This window comes from Malus domestica, chromosome 15 (assembly GCF_042453785.1).
Source record: "Malus domestica chromosome 15, GDT2T_hap1".
NCBI lineage: Eukaryota > Viridiplantae > Streptophyta > Magnoliopsida > Rosales > Rosaceae > Malus > Malus domestica.
The window spans coordinates 22604212-22626924 of record NC_091675.1 but is presented as its reverse complement, the minus strand read 5'-3'; the positions used below and the strand labels follow the sequence as shown (position 1 = coordinate 22626924).

At 39.1% G+C, this 22713-nt stretch overlaps 4 protein-coding genes and 1 long non-coding RNA gene across 8 annotated transcripts; 2 read left to right on the top strand and 3 right to left on the bottom strand.

The window, feature by feature from the left end:
• The first annotated feature begins 1807 nt into the window (after positions 1 to 1807).
• On the top strand, positions 1808 to 4305 carry LOC103455522 (anthocyanidin 3-O-glucosyltransferase 5-like). 2 transcript variants are annotated; one of them, XM_008395111.4, is made up of 2 exons: positions 1808 to 3226; positions 3402 to 4305. In XM_008395111.4, the coding sequence occupies exons 1-2, from the start codon at positions 2260 to 2262 to the stop codon at positions 3866 to 3868; spliced, it is 1434 nt and encodes a 477-aa protein (XP_008393333.1). In that variant the 5' UTR covers positions 1808 to 2259; the 3' UTR covers positions 3869 to 4305. The 2 variants fall into 2 exon arrangements, with proteins under 2 accessions (XP_008393333.1, XP_008393335.1); XM_008395113.4 differs by having other exon boundaries at positions 1852 to 3226; positions 3405 to 4305.
• A 1127-nt stretch (positions 4306 to 5432) lies between these two features.
• LOC103401223 (aminopeptidase P1) lies at positions 5433 to 15338 on the bottom strand. Its single transcript, XM_008339938.4, has 16 exons — positions 15145 to 15338; positions 14852 to 14915; positions 14603 to 14742; positions 14127 to 14411; positions 13914 to 14036; positions 13320 to 13595; positions 13118 to 13204; positions 12885 to 12952; positions 12523 to 12589; positions 12083 to 12217; positions 11872 to 11952; positions 11219 to 11273; positions 11000 to 11104; positions 10825 to 10896; positions 10318 to 10442; positions 5433 to 5840 (listed from the first exon to the last, which is right to left on the bottom strand). Exons 1-16 carry the CDS (start codon positions 15235 to 15237, stop codon positions 5679 to 5681), a joined length of 1938 nt encoding a protein of 645 aa, XP_008338160.3. The 5' UTR covers positions 15238 to 15338; the 3' UTR covers positions 5433 to 5678.
• On the top strand, positions 8548 to 8765 carry LOC139192480 (uncharacterized). Its single transcript, XR_011576659.1, has 2 exons — positions 8548 to 8686; positions 8734 to 8765. It is a non-coding gene; the product is annotated as an uncharacterized lncRNA (long non-coding RNA).
• Positions 15339 to 16124: 786 nt separating the features above from the next.
• Positions 16125 to 18057, bottom strand: LOC103401224 (probable NAD(P)H dehydrogenase (quinone) FQR1-like 2). Its single transcript, XM_008339939.4, has 2 exons — positions 17269 to 18057; positions 16125 to 16661 (listed from the first exon to the last, which is right to left on the bottom strand). Exons 1-2 carry the CDS (start codon positions 17838 to 17840, stop codon positions 16436 to 16438), a joined length of 798 nt encoding a protein of 265 aa, XP_008338161.3. The 5' UTR covers positions 17841 to 18057; the 3' UTR covers positions 16125 to 16435.
• Positions 18058 to 18914: 857 nt separating this feature from the next.
• LOC103401225 (uncharacterized) lies at positions 18915 to 22206 on the bottom strand. Of its 3 annotated transcripts, XR_523857.4 has the most exons (7): positions 21847 to 21973; positions 20778 to 20826; positions 20647 to 20665; positions 20004 to 20081; positions 19801 to 19905; positions 19404 to 19675; positions 18915 to 19308 (listed from the first exon to the last, which is right to left on the bottom strand). XR_523857.4 is itself a non-coding variant. In XM_008339940.4 (6 exons), the coding sequence occupies exons 2-6, from the start codon at positions 20780 to 20782 to the stop codon at positions 19559 to 19561; spliced, it is 324 nt and encodes a 107-aa protein (XP_008338162.2). In that variant the 5' UTR covers positions 20783 to 20826; positions 21847 to 22206; the 3' UTR covers positions 19379 to 19558. The 3 variants fall into 3 exon arrangements, 2 of the variants coding, with proteins under 2 accessions (XP_008338162.2, XP_070670744.1); XM_008339940.4 differs by lacking the exon at positions 18915 to 19308 and having other exon boundaries at positions 19379 to 19675; positions 21847 to 22206; XM_070814643.1 differs by lacking the exons at positions 18915 to 19308; positions 21847 to 21973 and adding an exon at positions 21222 to 21337 and having other exon boundaries at positions 19379 to 19675.
• Positions 22207 to 22713: the final 507 nt, after the last annotated feature.

The following is a 22713-nucleotide window of genomic DNA, read 5'->3' as shown; positions in this document are numbered from 1 at the left end:
CAATGGTCATCAATTTTTAAATTTAATATAATATATATAATTATTATAGCATTTTTTTAGGGTTATAAAATTATAAAATTAATATTTTGCTTATCACCAACCTGTTATCTTAACAGGTGCTTATCGGGTTACCCAATAACGACCTGATTCGTTATCGTATCGATCCGAACACCTGTTAATTACTTGAGGCCAAAAAGTCCAAAAAAGAATTTGGATCTCATCTGGATCCAAATTGTGGAGATTCTAGAGATTTTCACATTATAGACATTCATCGCATATCGTAAGGTTAGAAATCGTTTGACTTTTTTTTTTTAAATTAAAAATAAATAGTATTTGACGAAAACTAACCACATAATGTACGATGAAATATTAAAATGTAAAGATTCATAGGATTCCTACAAAAAGAATCTGGTGAGAATGCTCATCCGTCCAAAAGAAACACAAATCCACCCACCAAATAATTAGACGACAGCACGTTTCGTTCAACTAATTCTGTGCCAAACTATTCACAAGAAATCTCATCATATCTGAAAGGCGCCAACTCATTGACATATTTTTAATTAGCTTATCATCTGATTATCCTTACTAAAAATATAAATAAATATCACTTAGCTTGTTCATCAATCGATCCTTACTTAAAATTTATGTAATATATAAATATATATTAGTCTCACTAAGGACTAGGTTCAGCACGATAATGACTCAAAACCTAATCGTAGAACAATCCGAATGCTTCCACTCGTAATTTCCAATCACATAAAATAAAATAATAATTAGGTCACACATTTAGATAAAGTTTATCAACTTTTTGAAAAAAAATACAAACCATCTGTTCCATTCGGAATGTCTGCCATCTACTTTTGATGCCCTTTCATATCATTTTGTTTGTGTGATCACGATTAAGTCACGTTAACATTTTATATTACTATTTATTTTTTTCTTATTATCTCTATAAAAAATAATATAAAATATTAACGTGATTTAACGGTGACCGCACAAAACATGACACAGAAGGGCACCGAAAATGAGAGGGTAAACAATTCTTGTCCTCTTTTCCTACTCTCATTCGCAGAAAAGTAGTAATGTCACTGGTATAAAATATCAATCTCCCTTGAAGAGCAAAGATTGTTTTGATTACTTGAAGAATAATGTTTGGAATATTAATTTTTTAAATTAAATTTACAAATTAAATGATGTGATTGTAGATAATTGGATTATTAATTAAGTGTCAAGTAACGTGCTTGTTTTGGTTTGTAATTTTGTTTAAAAAAATTGTTCTCCCTATCATTACTCTTAGGGCTGGTTTACTATTCCGTAATCAAAATGAAGGGAATTGAATTGAGGAAGAATTGGATTGAGAAGGAATTTGATTGAGAGGGAATTGAAATGGAGTGGAGTTAGAATCAGATTAATGTTGAAATTGTTTACTAAAATTTCTTGAAATCGGGATAAGAATCATATTTATTTATATAAGTTGTTTACTTAAATATATGAATCGAAATGCAAACTAATGTAATTATTAAATTGCCCATATTCCAAGTATATAATGTTTATATTTTTTATATTCTTTAAAAATAAAAATAAAAACTTTGTGAAAAAACTTTAAAAAGAATTTGTACTGTTTATCAAATTGTTTCATTTTGAAATGTCAAAAAGATATTTGTGTAGTTAATATTAAAAAAACCAACTGAGAGCCCAACTTGCTTTGCTTCCCCATCCCTCAATTATTTTTCCTTCTCAACTGAGAGCCCAACTTGCTCTGCTTCCCCATCCCTCAATTATCCCCATCCCTCAATTATTTATCCTTATCCTGAAGCCCAAACTGCACCCCATCGCCCAATCTTTTCAGCACCCCATTCCCCAATTCTTTTCAGCTTCTCCATCTCCTTTCTCCCTCTTCTTCTTCTTCCCTTCTGACTTTTCTTCTCCTTTGATATTGGTCACTGCCCGCCGAGACACAGAGAAGCAGAGAAAGAGGTGGAAGGGAGACGAGATAAGGGTATTTTGGGTAGAAAAAAGGAATTCCGGACAGATAGAGGCTTGTTGTTCTGGAAACTGATTCCGGGTATATTAGAAGTCTGATTCCGGGTATATTGGGAGTCTGATTCCCCATATTAGTAGGGTTCCACATACATTTCATTACCTCAACTGTCGGTAAACTCTTGAACAACCTGGGAGGGGTGCAATTCTCATTCCTCTTGTCTCCTATTTAAGCTCAAGCTGTGCACTAAAGGCTAAAGCCATTGCTACCCGCCTACCATGAGCTCAAAGCCACATGCTGCCATACTTTGCAGCCCAGGCCTGGGCCACCTCATCCCCGTCCTCGAGCTCGCAAAACGACTTGTCACCCACCGGAACTTCACCGTGACGATCTTTGCCATCCCATCTCCTACCTCCAAAGCTGAGTCTGAGCTCCTCAAGGCAGCCACCACCCCCAAATTCTGTGACATTGTTGAACTCCCACCGCCCGACATTTCCGGCTGTGTTGGCCCCGATGCTGCTGTCGTTACACTCCTTGCAGTCATGATGCGTGAAGTACGACCTGCGTTTCGGTCAGCCATACTTGGCATCAAGCCTCCTCTTCGTCCTACCGTGCTTATCGTGGACCTCTTCAGCACCGAATCTCTGTCCATCGGCGACGAGCTAGGGATTCCCAAGTACGTTTTCATTGCTTGCAATGCATGGTTCCTAGCGTTGACAGTTTACGTGCGAGTTCTTGATAAGGAAGTGGAAGGAGAGTATGTGGACCAGACTGAACCGCTGAGAATTCCAGGTTGCAAGCCGGTTCGGCCCGAAGACGTCGTAGACCCGATGCTGGACCGGACTGACCAACAATATTTGGAATACGTAAGGATAGGTTCTAATTTCCCCAAGAGTGATGGGATTTTGATAAATACATGGGAGGACTTGCAGCACGAAACATTAGATGCATTCCGGGATGAGAGACTCCTGGGTGGGGTGGCTAAGGTGCCGGTTTATCCTATTGGACCGTTGACGAGGCCGGTCCAATCAGGTGGTTCAGCTGGTCCAAAAGAGGAGGGCTTGTTTAATTGGCTAGACAAGCAACCTAGTGAGTCCGTGATATTTGTGTCATTAGGGAGTGGGGGGACGGTGTCTTTTGAGCAGATGACAGAAATGGCTTGGGGGTTGGAATTGAGTCAACAAAGATTCATTTGGGTTGTCCGCCCACCATCTAACTCTCCAGATGCTGCTTTTTTCACTTCAGGTAATTCTCAAACTTACCTCTTATATCATCAAATTTTATTTGTTATCTTTAAAGAAAAAGTTTATTTGTGTTATGTACTGATTTGGGGTTTAAGATTATGTTATTTACAGTATTTAATACATTATCGATGTGTTATATTTGATACTTTCACTTACATTTAGTACCTTTATTTAAGGAGATGGAGACAATGACGCATCAACCTATTTGCCCAAAGGATTCTTAACCCGGACCCGTGACGTTGGATTGGTTGTGCCTCTTTGGGTGCCTCAAGTGGACATGTTAAGTCATCCTTCAATTGGAGGGTTTTGGTCACACTGTGGGTGGAACTCAACCATCGAGAGCATCACCTATGGAGTGCCAATGATAGTTTGGCCACTATATGCGGAGCAGAGATTGAACGCTACACTGTTGACGGAGGAACTTGGTGTTGCTGTCAGATCAAAAGTGCTACCATTGAAGAAAGTGGTTGGGAGAGAAGAGATAGAGGGAATGGTGAGAAAGATCATGGTAGATAGAGATGGTCAAGCAATAAGAGATAGAGTTAAAGAGCTTAAATTGAGTGCTGCCAAAGCATTGAGCGTAGCTGGTTCTTCATATAATGCATTGTCACAAATACCGGGTGACAATCAAGGCAAATGCTAGAAGATTTGCTCAACAGGAAGGCTCTCAAATATGCTTGTTGTTTTCAACAGGCTTTTTAACTAAAATGGTCTATGAGATTGACCTAATTCGTTAATTTGATCTCTAACAATGAAAATTGATAAATCTTGTTAAAGACCAAATTAAAGAGTTAGGTCAATCTCATAGACTATTTTGACTAAAAAGCATTGTCAATATTGTATGGTGAAGTATAAACATCAATAATATTTATGGTAGAATGGTGTGTATTCTCTTATTTCAGCCCATGTTTGTCGTCAGGCCAACAGGATGGCACACTGTCTTGCTAAATTTGCTCTGCATTGTGGGGTTTGCATTCTTCGTTCGAGGAATCCTCAAACCTGTTGTCTGAGCTCTTTGTGCTAGAATGTAATGGTTGATTGTCTTTGTGAAGGGCGGGCCTATATAATGTCCATTCTCTATGTGTTGAGTTGTCATCAGCCTCCTTTGAATTAATGAAATTTCTATCATTGTGCTTAAAAAAAACATGTAGAATAAATTTTATTCTTTTGTTCTCAATCACATCAATTGATCTACTCACATATCTATGTCCCATTTTAAGATAAGTATGTATTTTGTTATCATACATGGATGAATATTCATATTACATAGTTTGGTTCATTTAATTTGACTACATAATTTGATACACAAAATTTTGATTCATTTAATTACGCAATATCCTATCAATAACACGCTAAAAAGACAGTATACTAAGCTAATAGTTACACCACTAACGGGTAGTATTAAGGGTAATGTAACCAAACAAAAATTCCAACAAAATCTTTGTACGTAAGCTATTAATTTGTTTTTGTTTTGTTGGTTTGAATTTGATACAACTACTTATGCAAAAAAAAATGTATATATATATTAAAAACCGGTTTTTGCGGATTGATAAACAGGTAGGTAAGCCTGACATTTCATTTTACAACTTAAAAACGAGCGTTGTGATGAGCTCATGCGCAAATCACGTGCAGGGTGCTATTGTTGAAACTGAATCTCATATTGATGAGAGGAATGACATTACATGTACTTATAAGTAGTTAGACTATTCTTCATATTGTCAATTGATTTTATAGTGGAACATCAACTTTTTTCGTAGTATTAGAACAGAATATCCCACATGTGAAACCCAACAATCACACGTGCTCCACGTCACCCGAGTTGTGTTGTCCACGTGTTAGACTTGAAAATTCGCCATACGTGATGAAGACGTATTGAGAATGAATCTCACATTGATTAGATCAGAGATCTTGCGTGTGCTTATAAGTAGTTGGAGAAACACATAACAATGCATGATTAATGGTATTTCAAGTTAATCATGGCTTTTCATGTCGTAAAATTAGAACACGTGATTGCTGTTAATTCTAAGAATGCGGAGTGATTTGGTCGAGTTGAGTTGTAATTGGAATGTTATTTGGATTGGCGAAGCAGTTCGTCCAATGCAGTGTCCGAATTGGCAAGACCATGCGAGATCAAAGCCCCATGCCGGAAAGTTGAGACTGCGTGATAATAGGACTCGAGGCATGCACAAATAACCAATCGTCAAGGCTAGCAGTCCACAGAATCCAATCATCGGTGTCATAGGTCCGATTTCTCGGTAACATTGGAAAGTAGGAATGCATCATCGATGTCTAAACAACGAAGACTTGTAAAAGAAGGAAGCAAAGTTTCCAAATAAATAATCATAAAAACGCATGGCACAAGAGATGCTACTCATCTTGATTATTGAGTCAATATGCACGTTCAGAAAGCTCACGTTTCTGATTCTCTTGGAGAGACGAGGGAGGGATGCGGCTCACACGCTTATGGGTTCAGTGGCTCTTTTCAGCCACGCCTTCTCAGATTCATCCAAGTATGGAGCCAGAATATCCTTGCATTTGGCATGGTAGGTGTTGAGCCATTCCAATTCTTCAGGTACTAAAAGACTCAAGTCGATCAACTTTCTCTGGTATGGTGCCTGGAAAGAGAATAGAACAATTCTAGATCAGCTCAACCTTTATTCCCCTCTATAAACTGAGTGAGAAAGTGTCGTAATAACGTAAATGCCAGGTCATTGGGTGACTACGTTAACTCGTGTACAAATTAAGTTCATGTCCAATGTTTATGAGCAAGTCGTCCATACGAAAAGAAAAAGGAAAGAGAAGGCATGCATAGCATGGAAATCGAACTATTTAACAGTAAGGAAAGTAATAAATTGCACAACCACATTGCATAACAGTTTATGAATTAATAGTGTTTATACCATATTTAGGGCCTCGTATTTAGATCTCGTACAAATACTTGGGGGACTTAAATGTAATTATGGGATAAAAGAAGGGGCAAATATGTAATTAGGTGAGGAGCCCTTATTCTATAAAAGGGCCTCCTCACCCTCACAATTGGGGGGGGCCTCATTCTCACCCTCAGAGGCCAATTCCTAGGCCTGAGATCCCCTCTCTCACCCTCAGAAACTCTCAGAAGCTCTCACCCTCTCCCTCTCTATTCCCTCAAATAAATACATAATCAGTGTGGACGTAGCCCAAACCTTGGGGTGAACCACGATAACTCTTGTGTCATTTACATTTTATGCAGATTCACGGTCGGATTTACGTTGTTCCAAGACCATCCGGTTTTGTGCATCAACATTTGGCGCCGTCTGTGGGAATCGACACGAAAAGCTATGTCGGTTTTCTCTCAAATTTTCACCTCCACTGTGAATCTACAAAATCTGCAAGAAACCCAAAAAACCTCACTGGGCTTTTCCAGAAAAGAAGATCCAAAACCCAAATCCGTAAAAAGCTTTGTGTGAATCCATGGGAATGAGAAGCTAGCTGAAATGGTTTCGTTGGAAAGGGGGTCCCATTGAAGAGGGACCCACTTCTACGGTCTTCATCGAACTGAGACCCAGATCGAAGAGGCTGGATTACCTCCAACGGATTTGCTCGATCTCTTTGTCCCCAAGAAGCATCCCGGCTTTCCATTTGGCGAGTTGGTTTTCCTCCATTACTCCGGCAGCAAATCCTCCAAACTCTCCACCAAGCTCCACATTTCGGTTCCCGGTTCGTTTCGCTCACTACCAGCCAGATTCAGCTCATCGCGATGTTGATCGAGGACAACGGGGAGGACAGCGAGACACGCGGATTGGCGCCGACCGTTGATCTCAGCGCGTCGAACGGAGAGCTGGCCCGCGACGGGAGCATGGCGGAGGTGTGAAGTTCTGGCAAGCACGCGGTGATCAGCCACAGCAATAAGACTTCAAGCAGATCCATGAAAGCTCCACTCCATGAAATTAATGGGGATGGTGGTTAATCATGTTCTTGGATTTACTAGAGACCTCTCTCTGAGGGGGAGCATCTGTCTTTGTCCGGAATGTGGTGAGATTTTCATGAAAGCTGAGAACTTGGAGCTTTACCAGGCTGTTAGACATGCAGTTTCTGAATTGGGTCCTGAAGATACTAGCAAGAACATTGTGGAGATCATATTCCAGTCCTTAAGATGATGCTCAACTGCGGTGATTAGGCGGCGGATCTGACCCGGCCGTGGACTGCGACAGTGCCACTGTCTTTCTCTCTTTCTCTATGGAAGAGCTATGAAGTTGTTGAAATGAGAGGTGGGATCTCTGATTCTCTACGCAGCTGCTTTCTACGCCTTCATCATCCATCGATCCCTCCAAATCTCTAGCGATCAGAACCTCATCGAAGACGCCACGTTCCTGTTTTCTGCTTTTGGGTTCTCTGAGGAATTTGATCAGCTCAAAATCATTGAGGACGCAGGCGATGGAAATGGCGGTATCAATTTCGACGCCTACGAAGACATCCCGGTGGAGGTGAGCGACGAGGACATTCCACCACCGGTGGACACATTTGTCGAGATCGATTTGGCCGGTGCAAGTACGTGAAGCCCACGCCGATTCAGCGCCACGCTATTCCGATAGCCATGGCTGGCCGCGACTTGATAGCATGTGCTCAGACTGGGTCCGGTTAAACGGTTGTGTTTTGCTTCCCTAGTATCAGTGGGGTCTTAAAGAACGGTGTGGAGTTGTCGCCCGCTCGCGTCGTGGATGAAAATGAAAAGAAAACAGTGAGGTCTTAAAAGAACAGTAGAATGGGTATGAAACTGAAAAGAAACCCATTTTTCCCAAAAATACTGTGGATTCAAAGGAGCCAATTCCTAGGCAAGTTCCAGGAGATGGAGATCAGGACCAGATACCTCCACCAAATGGAAAGTGCGATCTTTTCTCCGCGGCAGTTCCTGTTCCACGTCCATGGCTCCACCGCTGGTGACATCTGACTGGAAAAGCAGTGAAGATCCCAGCATGCCGAAAGCAAAAGAAAAGAGAAAGCAAAAAACAAAAGCAGTGGGAACAAAAGTAGAAAAGAAAAAGGAAAAGGAGGAAAGGGTCTGAAGAAGTTTGTGGAGATGGCATGCGCCAATTGCACACCAGTGTGAAGCAATCCAGCCATCATGTCACTAAGAAAGCAAAAGAAAAAGAAAAAGAAAAAGAAAATGGAGGCTCTCCTCGAGAGCACATGGAGACAGAGGTGCAAAAGAAAAAGAAAAAGAAAATGGAGGCCCTCCTCGAGAGCACATGGGAGACAATGCAAAAGAAAAAGAAAAAAGTGGTGCAGTCATGGAGGGGTCATGTGCTCACAAAGAAGAAAGCAAAAGACAGAGAGTGCGGTAGAAAGTTAAGGCAGAGCAGAAAAACACTGCAAAAGCAAGGAATAAACACCTCACCCGAATGATGTAATTTATTTTTATTATCTTTCGGAAACATCTGTATAAACCCCATCAGAGGGTAATATATATAAACCCCATCAGAGGGTCAAAAAAAAAAAAAAAAAAAAAAAAAAAAAAAAAAAAAGGAAAAGCCCAAAATAAATGGGCTGGCATGTTGTGGAGAGCGAAGGCCCATAAGCCCAAAATAGCACCAACTAGGTGATCAAAAGTACGCCTAGTACTCCAAATTATACATAAGCACTACTCATGTCATTCATACATAAACATTCATGAGCATCACTCATGATAATCATACATAAACATTCATGACCATCATTCATGTCAACATTCATAAGCATCACTCATGTTAAACATTCATAAGCATCACTCATGACAACATCCATGAGCATCACTCATGTCAATCAACATAAACATTCATGAGCATCACTCATGTCAATCAGCTTCAAAAGCTTCATTTACAAGAGCTCTAGCTTCAAAAACTTCATTTACAGAGCTCTAGCTTCAAAAGCTTCATTTACAGAGCTCTAGCTTCAAAAGCTTCATTTACAAACGCTCTAGCTTTAAAAGCTTCATTTACAGAGCTCTAGCTTCAAAGCTTCACTTGCAAAGCTTCACCTACAAAGCTTCACCTACAAAGCTTCAGTGCAAGGTATACAAATATCGCCTCCTAACAACCGCCACTTCGGCCCATACATGGATTCAATTTGAAGTCTTCAGCCAACAGACTCTATTGACCGAAGACTTGGGGGACTACATTATGTACCATATATTGGGCCTCAAGAGAGCCCTCATAAAAAATACTTGGGGGACTCTAGCCCATCACTTATGTATTGAGGAGTGAGCCCTTATTCTATAAAAAGGGACTCCCTCACCTTCATTAGAGAGAAACGCCGCCAGCTGAGCAACCGCCTCGCCGCGAGCATCAACTCTAGCCCATCACTTATGTATTGAGGAGCGAGCCCTTATTCTATAAAAGGGACTCCTTCACTTTTAGAGAGCACTCATGAAAAATACTTGGGGGACTCTAGCCCATCACTTATGTATTGAGGAGTGAGCCCTTATCCTATAAAAGGGACTCCCTCACCTTCAACACCACAAGCCGAGCCAACCAAGGCAACTCAAGCTACAAGCAAAGCGGCCTCGCAGCATGTGCTACTTATAGTTGAGCATCATTTCACTTTGAGCACCGCCTCATATCAAGTACCAGTTCAGGACGACATCTAGTTACTTCGGCCCACACATGGACTGAATTTCAAGTCTCCAGCCAAAAGACTCTCTTGACTGAAGACTTGGGGGACTACTGTTTATACCATATTTAGGGCCTCGTATTTAGATCTCGTACAAATACTTGGGGGACTTAAATGTAATTATGGGATAAAAGAAGGGGCAAATATGTAATTAGGTGAGGAGCCCTTATTCTATAAAAGGGCCTCCTCACCCTCACAATTGGGGGGGGCCTCATTCTCACCCTCAGAGGCCAATTCCTAGGCCTGAGATCCCCTCTCTCACCCTCAGAAACTCTCAGAAGCTCTCACCCTCTCCCTCTCTATTCCCTCAAATAAATACATAATCAGTGTGGACGTAGCCCAAACCTTGGGGTGAACCACGATAACTCTTGTGTCATTTACATTTTATGCAGATTCACGGTCGGATTTACGTTGTTCCAAGACCATCCGGTTTTGTGCATCAACAAATAGAGACAAAAGCAAGCTTACCCAAGTTATATGCTCAAATTGTAAGTAACCCTTGTCACCGAAGTTGAATTTTGTATCAGCTTCGTTGACTATAAGCACGTTCTCCAATCTTATACCGAAATTGCCGTCCTCGTAGTATCCAGGTTCTGAAAAGTGCAGTTTCGGTGGAGTCAATTACAATTCACACAGTCCCATTCAAGAAGCTCATAATTATTCACATTCATGGATACTCAAACCAATTTATAAACCAAGCATGGCCTCAAAGAGTAAGACTAATTAGCAGTCAACTCGAGGAGCCATGCATGAACGACAAAAAAATCAAGAAACATGAATACTAGAGAGCACGGATAATAAACAAAAGAATAAGAGGAAAACCTAAGCAATATCTATAAATCACGATGCATGGCAATCCTCTGGTATGTGGGATTTAATTCTTTCTTTGTTAAGTTTGAGAAAGTTCTTATACAAGCGTAAAATGAAACAAATAATATAATAATGACAACAACAATTGTTTATACTGAAACTAACCATCTGTTACAGTCATGGAAGCTTGCAGCGGGACATTTCGAGCATGTGGTCTGAAACTAATCGAATGTGGACCTGCTCAACCAGTGCAAATGGAAGTTAGAAATGAAAATTCATTTATCAGCTCAAAAACAATGCACTGGAGAGTAAAGGATGAGCAGTTGTAGTTAATATTTACCTTCATGAACATTTAGATAAGACCCAATCCCATGACCAGTACCATGTCGATAATCTAGACCACTCTTCCACAAAGGAACTCGAGCAAGAATGTCAAGGGCATGACCTGTAAAAAGATTGTGAATGTAAATGTATTCAACAATGATATACTTACAAAATTACACTTGAAAAATCTGATTAAAATTTGAAAGAACAAAAAGAAGATAAAAACAGGAAATACCATTGGTTCCATTAGGAAATCGAGCATTCCCGAGACCTATATGACCTTTGAGGACCTACAAAAGTAATGCAGCATATCAAGCTAGTTCATAGAACCCTAACATGAGTATTGACTTGAATAAATTTTGGGATAACAGTCTACACATGTAGACAGAATGGATTCAGCCGTTGTGAATCAAAGATTCAAAATTCATCTTAACACATAGAATCAAAAATAATATCTGAAAGTATTGAAATTCCATTGTGAATCTAAATTCATGACTTGTAGGTTATCAGCTGAATCTAAGGGTTCATTTAGATGGAAGGATATAAAATGGGGATTTGGATTTGAGTTTCAAGTGTAAAAAGCTAATATGGATTGTACTGGTTCATTGCATTTGCGTGGTTATTTTGTGACATGGTAAACTGAAATATTAACAAAGATAGTAATAAGCTTGGGGAAGGTGCTGAGGGTCAGGGTGGGATACGGTTGTTAAAAACTGTAGGTGGTGAGTCTGGTGACAATGAGTCATTAATAGCAGAATGAATGAACTATTACAAGACTCTTGCAATTCAAGCCACAGAAAAACAGAGTTGGGACAACAACGTTCAAATTACGATAAGCTCAACTACCAAATAACAATGTCACAAAAGAGAAGAACAAAAAGAACTTACTGCCGTATAGCATGCTTTCTCATGCGCTGAAGGTTTACCAAAATGAACCGTCCGTGTTATATCAGTTGTTCCATCAAGATACTGCAACCATGCCATCAACATTAAAAATTAAAGAAACAGAAGCATCGTGAGTAAATGATACGCTAGAACATTTAAAATGAAATTGGTCAGTAATTTTTATTAGCGGAATCTTCCATGACATTTGACAAACCTGTGCCCCAGAGTCAAAAAGATATATGCTGTCTGGATCAAACTCAGCACAAGTTTCTGCTTCCGGTGAATAATGCATGATTGCCGCATTTGGGCCAACAGACGAAATAGTAGGGAAACTTAAACCTCTAAAGTTCTGCAAATATGACAGAAAAAGAAATTCCTATCATGTCAAGCAAACTAAACATGCATGGAGGTACATAAGCATACAAGTAAACATCTAACAATAAATTGAACAGCATATTTCATTTTCTGCAACCACTTGTTGCAAATTTTCTTTAGCGTGGAAGAGAGTTTTTACAGTCAGAACCATGATTGCAAATATACCAAATAGAAAGAACATCACATGATCCAAGAAATATATGTGAGGGAAAAGCACACTTGCATCAAAGGAATTTCGCTACTATCATGTTGGATTTTCGTATTAAAAGTTCACACTACCTCTTTTGATGCTCGAAAGCCCTCCAGCTTATCACTTACAGTCACCTCGGTTAGCTTTGTAGTTTTCCTGTCATAGTTCATTCAATTCAATCAACATGCAAACATATTATAGAATTATAAAAATATGTGCAACTCAGAGTTTATTAAGCAACTAAAATATTAAATTAAGCATAGAACAGTATAAGGCATCAACTGTCTGAAAGTCCATAGAATGGATGATCATTAACTGCGATTGGACAAAAGCAGTTCTATGTGTGATTTTCACATCTTGCTGACATCATAAATCATACTATATCAAGATCATAATGCATCTCATCCACACAATGAGAGGTATGAAATTCAACAAGGAGACTCAAACTTACAAGTGGTTTTTCTTATCTGTTGCCTCCCCCTCCAAAAAGAAACCAGAAGCCCCATATATCTCCTGCGCCTGCATTTTTATTACAGAAGCTCAAGCATTAGTTCAGGCCTTTCATATTGCTGCAAATCTAGGAAACTAAACGCATCAAAATCTGGAAAACATATAGAATAGAAACTAAGAAAATATTGTTTAGAAATTTAAAGATATTAAGATAACATACGTATCACAATGTACCTGCTTATCAAACCACACAAGATATTGCACAACAGCTGCACCATCCCGGATATGAGCTTTCTTTAACCCTTCCAATTCGACCGGGTTCTAAAATTTTAGAGCAATCAGTTGATAAGGAAAAAAAATGAATAGAATAAAATCACTGGCACAACTATCAGAAACAAATTGCTATCTCCACAAGATAGGAAGTGCAGCATGCTACCTTTAGAGCTTTTGCTAGGGCCAAAGGCGACTGCTGTAAAATAACTTTTTCAGGGTTCAGTCTTGAATACAAAGCATAACAGCATGAACCAGGGTCAGCCCATATGAGGTCATTATCTGTTTCTTCTGCTTTTTTTCCACCATTAGCCTTTTCAGCTTCAGTTCCTTTAACTGTAGATGAAGGTTTGAGCTGATTAGACGCAAGCAAGGCAACATCCGAGCTCACTGCTTTATAGTCCCGGACATCAATCCCATTTTCTTCCAAATAAGAGTTTACCTGCATATCGAGTGAATTTGTCAGATACGTCTACTAAACCGATTAACTGCTCATGCTCACTCTAGCATTCTAACATGGAAAAAAGGATATACGAAAAAGAAATGGGGGACAGCATAATTTTGTCCAAAGGGTACAATTACTGTTATCAGTTAAAGACACAAAAATTGGTGATGGCAAATAGTAAATGCATCTATTATTACCGGTGGCTTGATAACTTCAAGCCAATATTCACTGCCTTATGAAGGTTGCTTAATAAGATGATATGTGTGTGTGTGTATTATTTATGATAGTATATCAACTGTGTATGGTTTAACTGACCTCAGCGGAAACCTTCATTTTGTCAACATAAAAGAAAGCTGAGTTGGATGTCACGATAGCAAATGCATGAACAACTGGACTGTAGGCAACATCAGTGCCACGAATATTATACAACCAAGCAACCTGTAGAGTAGCAATTAAATTGAGATACCGCATGACAAAATCAAAAGTAAAGTAGGATGCCACATGAAGCAACACACCAAACAGACTAACCTCATCAAGCGCTGAGATAATTATACCACGAGCGTTCCCTTGTACGATTTTTTGTCTTAAATCCTTCAACTTATCCACAACAGAACGACCAGCATATTCCAAAGGATGTACAATGACAGGATTAATTTCCACAGGGGGCCGATTTTTCCAAACTTCGTCTACCAAATTTGTGGAAGTCTGAACCAACTTCTGTTGTTTCTTGGCAAAGGCACGCTCCCATAGTTGCACGGTGTTTATTGACGCGCACCAAGGATCAATACCAATGGCTGAACCTTCAGGAAGATTCTACAAAAACAAATCCCAAAATTCATTACAGCGGCAAACAAGAATCCACAAAGTCACAGGTAATTTAACTGGAGTCATCATTTAGAACCAACTTGTAATTTAGTGCCAGCGTCGATACAAAAAGGTCCAAAATACTGAAAATACAACATTGAAAATAATAACAGGAGTTACTCAAAGAAGCAGTGACTCACATTTGCCATCCAGACATCGACAGTCGGGTCTTCTCCCATTCGCATAAGCTGCCACTGGTCACTGAGTTCCTGCGTTGCCTGCAAAAAGTACCGACCATCGGTCCATAGCCGCGCTTCATTCTTCGTTATAAGTGCCAAACCTGAACACAATTCAACACACAATTTAACACAACATTAAAAGCTTCAAAATTCAACTTAAAGCAATCAAATTTAGACAGCAGCATCCTTAAACAACATCACAATACTAACCAGCACTCCCGGTGAAGCCGGAAACGAACTCACGCCGTTTGTCTCGTGCCGAAACATACTCACTCTGCAATTACAACACAAACATCACTCCCAACATCCTTAAAAGTAAATGTTAAAAATAAAAAATAAAATAAAAACGCAAAATTTCGAAATTACAATTGAAAAGTTCCAATCTTGATAAAGGAACAGATAACATGAGTAAAATCGAAAATTTTTGGATACAAGATTTCATCGAAACAACGTTAAAAATCGAGTGACAAGGGCATATTTAAAATTGACAAATTGAGACAGACCTGGTGATAATCTTCAGAAGGGACGACCAAGGCGTCGAGAGGCGGAGAGTGGCACGCCATTAGAGACCTCAGAGCGGCGAGAGTGTCCGCCATATCTGTTTTTCGGCGACGAATTTGGAATCGTCGAAAAAACGAAGAGAGAGTGAATGCGAGAGTGAATCTGAACAATGTAGTTTGCTTTCGAGGTCCGACTTTAAAACGATGTTGCAAGTCGTTGAAGTCTGCGTTCCGAGTTTCCGGAAATGTCCCTGTCGCTACTCCTTCGGTCCTCGTAAATTATGGTATGTTTTGTCGCTTAAGGTAGGGTTAAAAATGTCATTACGGAGAAAAAGCGTGGGTAAAGTTGTCTCACAAAATAACGATTTCTGATCCTTTATTCAAGAAATATTTAATTTAATTAAAATTTACAGGAAAAGAGTTCCGAACTTACATGTATAAAGGATTATTCTGCTCAAGTTAACTTGATTACGACGAAGGCTATTCGTATTATATTTTATGTTGCAACGATAAGTATCAACGGATTTACCAATGAAGCCAAGATCAATGTGTTTTGATGAATTGTCCTAAACTACACTACTAAATTATGTTGGATTGTATCGTCGCTAACATTTTGGTATTGGATTGTATCGTTGCTAACATTTTGGTATTGTGCCAAAGGTTGAACAACTTGTGTTGCTTTTGGTGTTCAACTAGATAGGTTTTGAATTGTCGTATTTTTTATATTCTTTTAACAGAACGTTCGTTTTTTATTAAGAAAATGACACACTAATAACACAGCCGATGTCTATCATCTTGTCCGAAAATCGAATAACGAAGTACACTTACCCGAGGCAATCACGGTTAGATTTTCTCTACACCAAGAAACATTCCTACATTGATGATTGCTTGTAGTTACAGATTTGCACACAAGAAAAGCCAACTGCTCCTCGCAGCAAAGTCAGTACTTATTGTTCTCAACCAGTATTCATCAACACCAATCGTAACCAATGTGCGAATTTTATTGATATGTCAAGTGCTAACAGAATTACATGTTTTCGAACCGAAAGTATACAATATGACACACCCCACAAATTCACAAATTATTGGACAACAATCAAGGAAAGAACAAATTAAAAACCTTTACATCTTTCTGAACGTATATAACAACTCGAAGTGAAGCGATAAGAAAGAACTAACATCGACATAGGTAACAAGAGAATGCCAAGAACGATCGCAGAAGGAATACATTTAGATCGACAAACAGAACAGGAAAATAATGGCAAGGAAATATGCTAAAATTCGGAAATCACTATCAAGCGGCAAGTTTCTTGACTACTGATGCCATATACTTCCCCTGATGCTCTGCAAGAGCCAACTCAGTTTCACTTGCGCCTCTTGTGCCGTCACCAGCAAAGACACCAGCGCCATACGGAGAACCCCCTCTTACAGAGTCCATCTTAAACATGCCAGCTCCAAAAGTATACCCAACGGGAACAAACAGCATTCCGTGGTGTGCTAATTGGGTGATTGCCGTCCATCTGTGACAAAATAGCAGAACACAAGTCTTAATAAAATTTCTCATCAATTTACATCAACCTTTCAAGGCTGAGCACTAACTTCAACCAAATGATGCATCCGATACTATAAAACTGAGGTAATTAGTAACAAGGTGCTTCTGCTTCAGATTGTTTGCGACAAATAGCCCAAAACTAAAATAACCATACAAAGAAACAAGCTTTATGCATCCTATAGTGTAACATTTTACTCTAAAACAAATTTGAAAGTTTAATCCCGAAAAAAAATGGAAAAATCATTTCTTCAAATGCATATTAGAACAATGCTACCCAAAAACCCAACCTTTACTAATCTGATTTCGAATTAAACAACAATTTCACCAACTCAAACACTACCATCCATAAAAATTATTAATTTCATGTCAATTGCGCAGATAAAACCGATAAACCTTCATTTGGGCAACAATGATCTCCATTAATCTTCACAAATTATTAATTAACAAAGCATAAAAACCCAATTTTGCAAACCATATGAGAAAACCAACCAAACAATTCAACTCCCAATTCAACTTCTTAGCTTTTTTAATTTCATAAAAGAAGTTTAGAATTGAGAAATGAGGCAAAAGCTTACAGAGTGGTTTCTTGGCCGCCGCCCTGAGTCCCGGTGCTGACAAAGAACCCACCAGGCTTCCCAGCCAGGGTCTGCTCCTTCCACAGCTGCCCGGTCGAGTCGAAAAACGCCTTCATCTGCGCCGCCATGCTCCCGAACCTCGTCGGAAACCCAAACAAAACCCCGTCCGCCCCCGCCAGCTCTGCCGCCGAAATCTCCGGAATTTCATGGTCCTTGGGCGGCGCCTTCATCGTCTCCAAAACCTCAGCTGGAAGCGTCTCGGGCACCCGGTACAGCACTCCCTCCGCCCCCTCCACGCTGTCAACCCCCTTCTTCATCCGCCTGGCCAGCTCCTCCACGTGTCCGTACATTGAGTAGAACACTATGAATATCCTCAATTTCGTAACCGGGCCCGGATTCGGGTGCGATTCGGCGACGACAGAAACGTTGTTTGGCTTGGTAGCGGAACTGGGAGTGCCGCCGGTGGAAGCCGGCGCCGGGCTTCGCAAGGCATTATTGGCGGTGTCGGGAATTGGTGCGGCATCGGAGAGGACTTTCTTCTTGCTTGGGACACAGCCCCCGCCTTTCCCCATCGAGAATAACGATATTACTCACTGCGGATAAGAGGTAGTTGCACCGGAATCCAAACACCGGTTTTCAAATTTCGAGCTTTCGGGTGTTGTTCAGTTGCAGTTGAGCGCAGAGTCGAGAGCTGTGAAAGTAAAACCGGCCGGATGGGAGGACTCTTATATTTGGCTGCAATCCTATGACTGCTTATGTATGTACCTACGTGTGCATCTGAATATTTTCTGTTTATCAGACGACACGTGTCCATTTAAAACAAACATGGCGTCGACCGAGTCTCGCGGGGCCGCCACCCACCGCTTAATCAAACCATATGACTAATTATCTTTATCATCTTTGAAGAATTTTTTTGGTGTTATCATTACAACGATCGCATGATGTATCATTTACGCGCTGTAATATGGATGAATCGCTATTGTTGACCGTGTTTTGGATTTTTATAAATGAATTAGCGATCGTTTGATAACCATTCTTTTTTAATTTTTCGAAAACTTAAAAAATGAATACTCGTTTTAGTTACTTTAGTTTTTAAGAAAAATGGAAACTGAAAACCAAAATGTAAATGCAAAAATTGAAAACCAAATGACTGCTAGGCGACCCCTAAATCATGTACAGATGCTAAAGTTATGTCAAAATTTATGTCAAGTCTAAAAGTGTTATAACAAAATTAGATAGATAAAACAATATCATGTGATCGTATGACTGCTTTATTCTTGAATTTTATCGTTATTTATTTTATTGTAATGATGAAAACATTTGAAGGAACGAGGCAAGGGAGTTTGGAATTAGGCACAAAAGCATCTTTCGGAGCTTGGCCTTAGCCAGTCATCGTTCAAAAATCATGTACGACCTACCTACCACTATCTATATAATAAGTCGTTAAACATGATTAATTAAGATAATAGTGACGTATGGGCGTTTTGTCGCAGGGAGCAGCCCCATAAAATTCCAACGTATGTTAGCACCGATTTAATTGACGTTGACAATTTATTGAAGGAAGAATGTAAAAGACAAGGGGAGAAATTTGATTTTACACGTATAGAAAATTAGAAATAGAGAGAAACAAGAGGGAATAGTCAAAATAAAGAAAAATAAAATCATTAATTAAATAAATAAATAAATAGAGCTGTTTAGGGGAGGTTTATCATTTGGACAAGTTAACTGCCTATCAGCGCGGTCAAGACTCGAACACAAGGACCCATACCACAACGAAGAAATTTCCAGTCCGGAAACCCAATGCAGTCGGATGAGTTCACAACAACGGAAAAGATGTTTGATCGACGGAGCTGTAGCTGTTCGATCGACGGGATCACAATTATACTACGAGAAAATTAAATATCAATGCAAATTCATATAACGAAACACGCAAAACAGCCGCCGGACATTTTTACCCCTCCGGGGAAAGCCGCCAGGCTACAAAGGGATCTCGGCTTGCACATAGTAATTCAAGATGTTACTATTATGAAGTCCAAACACCTGTCAATTGAAATTAACAAAGATTCGAACAGAGTTAAGAATTTGATCACGAACTGTAAGACACCGGATGTTACTCTAAAGAGTGCATTTAGTACCTGTCAATTGAAATTCACACACAGATCGAAACGAAGTTATACAGCACTGGAAAGTTGCTCTAAGAAGAGCAATTCAAACTCCTGACGATAGTACTTCTACAATTTTCAGCAGACTACATCTACAAGTCATTAGAATTGTGTGCTAAGTTCACACCTCACTTCGGATTCCTAAGAACGATGATAACAGAGTCCCCACGGAGAAACATCTTGCTGATGAACCTGTCTTTGTTAACCGGCTGGGCCTTTTTCTTGCCTTTTCCAGTCCTCGGCACCTACATAGACAAATAAACAATTAAAAAAAATTAGCGATAAGTAACATAGCATTGATGATCGATGATCAACAACCACAAGCTGTATCCCAATGAAATCAAAACGCAAAAGAACCAACCGAAAATACCTCAGTCCACATCTCCCTGACATTTTCCAGAACCATGTTGCAATGCCTGTCAAATGCTCTCACACGGCCAAGAAGCTTTCGGTTGTTACGGCAATTGATGAGCACCTGTTTGCACGACAAGAACCAAATTGAATAAGAATACTTGCCCTTGATATGTAAAGCCTTTCTGGACAAAGAACCATAAGATTCTCAGAAAGCATTACCTGAGTATTATTTTTTACACTCATCATAAGGACAGAAAGTGGCCCTGTGTTGAATTCCTCTTCCTCGTTCTTGGCACCCTGCAGCATTCAGGTTCGATAAGCATGTTTACACAAAATGATGATACCACTAAGAATAAATATGTTGATTTAGGGCTTTCAGAAATGAGCAGGACAATGGACACGTGAGACCATGTCATTTAGCAAGAGAGGTCACTCTCAAACATTTAGTCACGATGATTTCATTGCAGGAACAAGAAGTCAATAGTTGCTAGAAAGTTTATGTGAAGACCCTAAAGAAATACACAGACCATTTGAACCATAACACAATTAAAAATTAAAATTTCATTTGATAATTACGGGTGTGTCGATGCATTGAACCAAAAAATGACTATTTGATGTGCAACAAGAGTATGGACTCACACTGTTTCCATGAAATACCATTAAGGTGGCGAAAATAGAAAAGCAACATAAAAAAGTTTAAATGTTGCAAATGGAGAATCATTAGACAATCACAGACGCACAACCATTAGATATTTCCAACTACGTACAAAGTCGCACATTCATGAAAACTAACAACATTTAATGGTACAAAGAGAGACATAACAAAGATGCACTAAATAAGCTCAAGAGCACTATAACCTACATCTTCCTCCATTGGTCGGCTGTGAAGCGAGGATGATAAACACAAAACAAAAGAAAAAGGAAAATTTGTTAGTACTTCAGAAAATAAAAGCTAAGAAGAATTGCGGTTTGACATATCAAACTAATCATTACCTCATCTCGAACAGAGGGTTTTGGGAAGTACTTAATCCAACAGCTGAACCTGGAAAGGAACAAGATATATTAAACCGAGTATTAAGTAAAAACTGAATGGCAGAAACTACTGATAGTTCTAAACAAAATGGCAACAGAAGGTAAGAAATCTAAGTAGGCACGGATCAAATATTATAAATCTACAATAGCATTACTAAAGATCTTGTAAGTTAAATAGATGTATCATGCCAAATTCAAAACTAATTCTTGCAACCATTTGATACAGCATTAAGAAAAGCAAAACTTAAGGTGCTCTGTGTTTGCTGATTCAGTTCCAACAAAGAATAGTATACTTATAATGGCCACACCATGGAGAACAAAAATTTCATCAAAAAAATAACTAAAATCAAGACAAGGTTTTCGTGAATCAAAACAGAACAAAAAATTTTAGTATTGACACAATACCATTATAATAAAATGATACAGAACAACAACAACAACAACAAAGCCTTTTCCCACTATGTGGGTCGGCTGTATGAATCCTGGAACGCCACTGCGCTCAGTTTTGTGTCGCGTTTTCTGTTAGCAATAAAATAATACAGAAGAAGATTAAAAATCTTGTGAGAATGCTCTAGTGAGGTATCCAGATTATCAACACTAAGAAGCTCGAAAAAACAAAAGTTATATCCGAAACGCCATCAGAAGCAAGATAAGTTCTTTTGCGCAACTTCAATATCCCGATAACAAACTGGAAAATCCACTAATTCAAGTTTTCAAAACATTAAATCTGTTATGTGGGCTGATTTCAATGTTGCTGAGTTAGTTTATTTACAGTCCTAGCTATCAAATTGTTCAAATTAAATTTAAAAAAAATTAAATTAAATAGAACTAACCACATCAAGGCTCTAATTATACGTAATATGTGAAAGTATATTATAATCCAACGAAGATCGAACATTACGAGAGAGACTAATTGAATCTTCAAGTAAGGAGAATACGAACAGATATTCATAAAATTAACGATAGATCATCAAAATCATCCACTAAAATTTGGATAAATTATACAGTTTTACAGGATAAAGATCCTTACCTAGTCGAACACGACGAGGGAGAAGATCTGTGCGATGGGGCTAGGACTGCGTGATAACTCCCGAGTAAGGCACAGTTAGGGTTTTTGGTTTAAGTTTACGAAAGCGCCCGATGAAAGGCGGCGTAGGGCGGTTTGGGTTTAAAAATGATTTAAGTTTGTAAAAAGCCCACACTACAGAACCCAATCAGTTTAGTGTAAGAAGGCCCAATTGGGCACCCAAACTTTGAAAATCCAACTAATAAACAAGTTACAACTGCTATGTTACAACTGCGTTGTTTTTTGTTCGATCAACATGTGTTGTATAAGTTGGTATTAACAAATTTTGGGACTGAATTTCAACGAATTGGTCTAGTGGAAAATGAGCAAAAGTTTAGAACTCAATCCGAGTTTGAACTCTCGCATATGTTTTCATTGGAGCTATCAGCTCTGTCTTAGTGTACCGTTTGCCTTGGGGCCAAAATTTAGTGGTCACCCAAAATGTCTCTGAGAAGTCTACTTCGAAGGATTCTTCTGGGGAATCCTGTGCTAATGAGAAGGCAATGCAATTGAATTGTCTTCTAACTCTGCTGGTCAAGGTCTTTCTCCTGCTACAAAGACTGCAGCTTTTTCTGCTAATGCCTAATGTATGGTGGGATTCCTCTTATTTAAAAAAAAAAACGAAAAAACATATTGGGTAGACATAATTTGCAAACTAAATGATATGTCACTAATAAGAATGAACACGTTTATCAACGCTTAAGTAAATAAATCAATCATCAACCTTCATGTCCTTGCAAATAGTATAAAAGTTAGAAGTTAAAATTCCTTTGGAAAGTAAACAGTTTTATATATATATATATATATATATATATCTTTTGATTCCAGAAT

Excerpts from the sequence above, each read along its gene's own strand:
- LOC103401225 (XM_008339940.4), bottom strand. Across the intron at positions 19,906-20,003 it reads GTGTAAAAAATAATACTCAG|GTGCTCATCAATTGCCGTAA; the intron begins GTAATGCTTTCT and ends TCGTGCAAACAG. Across the intron at positions 19,676-19,800 it reads TCAGGGAGATGTGGACTGAG|GTGCCGAGGACTGGAAAAGG; the intron begins GTATTTTCGGTT and ends TTGTCTATGTAG.
- LOC103455522 (XM_008395111.4), top strand. The coding sequence starts at position 2,260 with ATGAGCTCAAAGCCACATGCTGCCATACTTTGCAGCCCAGGCCTGGGC. Across the intron at positions 3,227-3,401 it reads TGCTGCTTTTTTCACTTCAG|GAGATGGAGACAATGACGCA; the intron begins GTAATTCTCAAA and ends CCTTTATTTAAG.
- LOC103401224 (XM_008339939.4), bottom strand. The coding sequence starts at position 17,840 with ATGGGGAAAGGCGGGGGCTGTGTCCCAAGCAAGAAGAAAGTCCTCTCC. Across the intron at positions 16,662-17,268 it reads GGCGGCCAAGAAACCACTCT|ATGGACGGCAATCACCCAAT; the intron begins GTAAGCTTTTGC and ends ATTTTGTCACAG.
- LOC103401223 (XM_008339938.4), bottom strand. The coding sequence starts at position 15,237 with ATGGCGGACACTCTCGCCGCTCTGAGGTCTCTAATGGCGTGCCACTCT. Across the intron at positions 14,412-14,602 it reads TCGATGTCTGGATGGCAAAT|AATCTTCCTGAAGGTTCAGC; the intron begins GTGAGTCACTGC and ends TTGTTTTTGTAG. Across the intron at positions 13,596-13,913 it reads AAATGAAGGTTTCCGCTGAG|GTAAACTCTTATTTGGAAGA; the intron begins GTCAGTTAAACC and ends CTCGATATGCAG.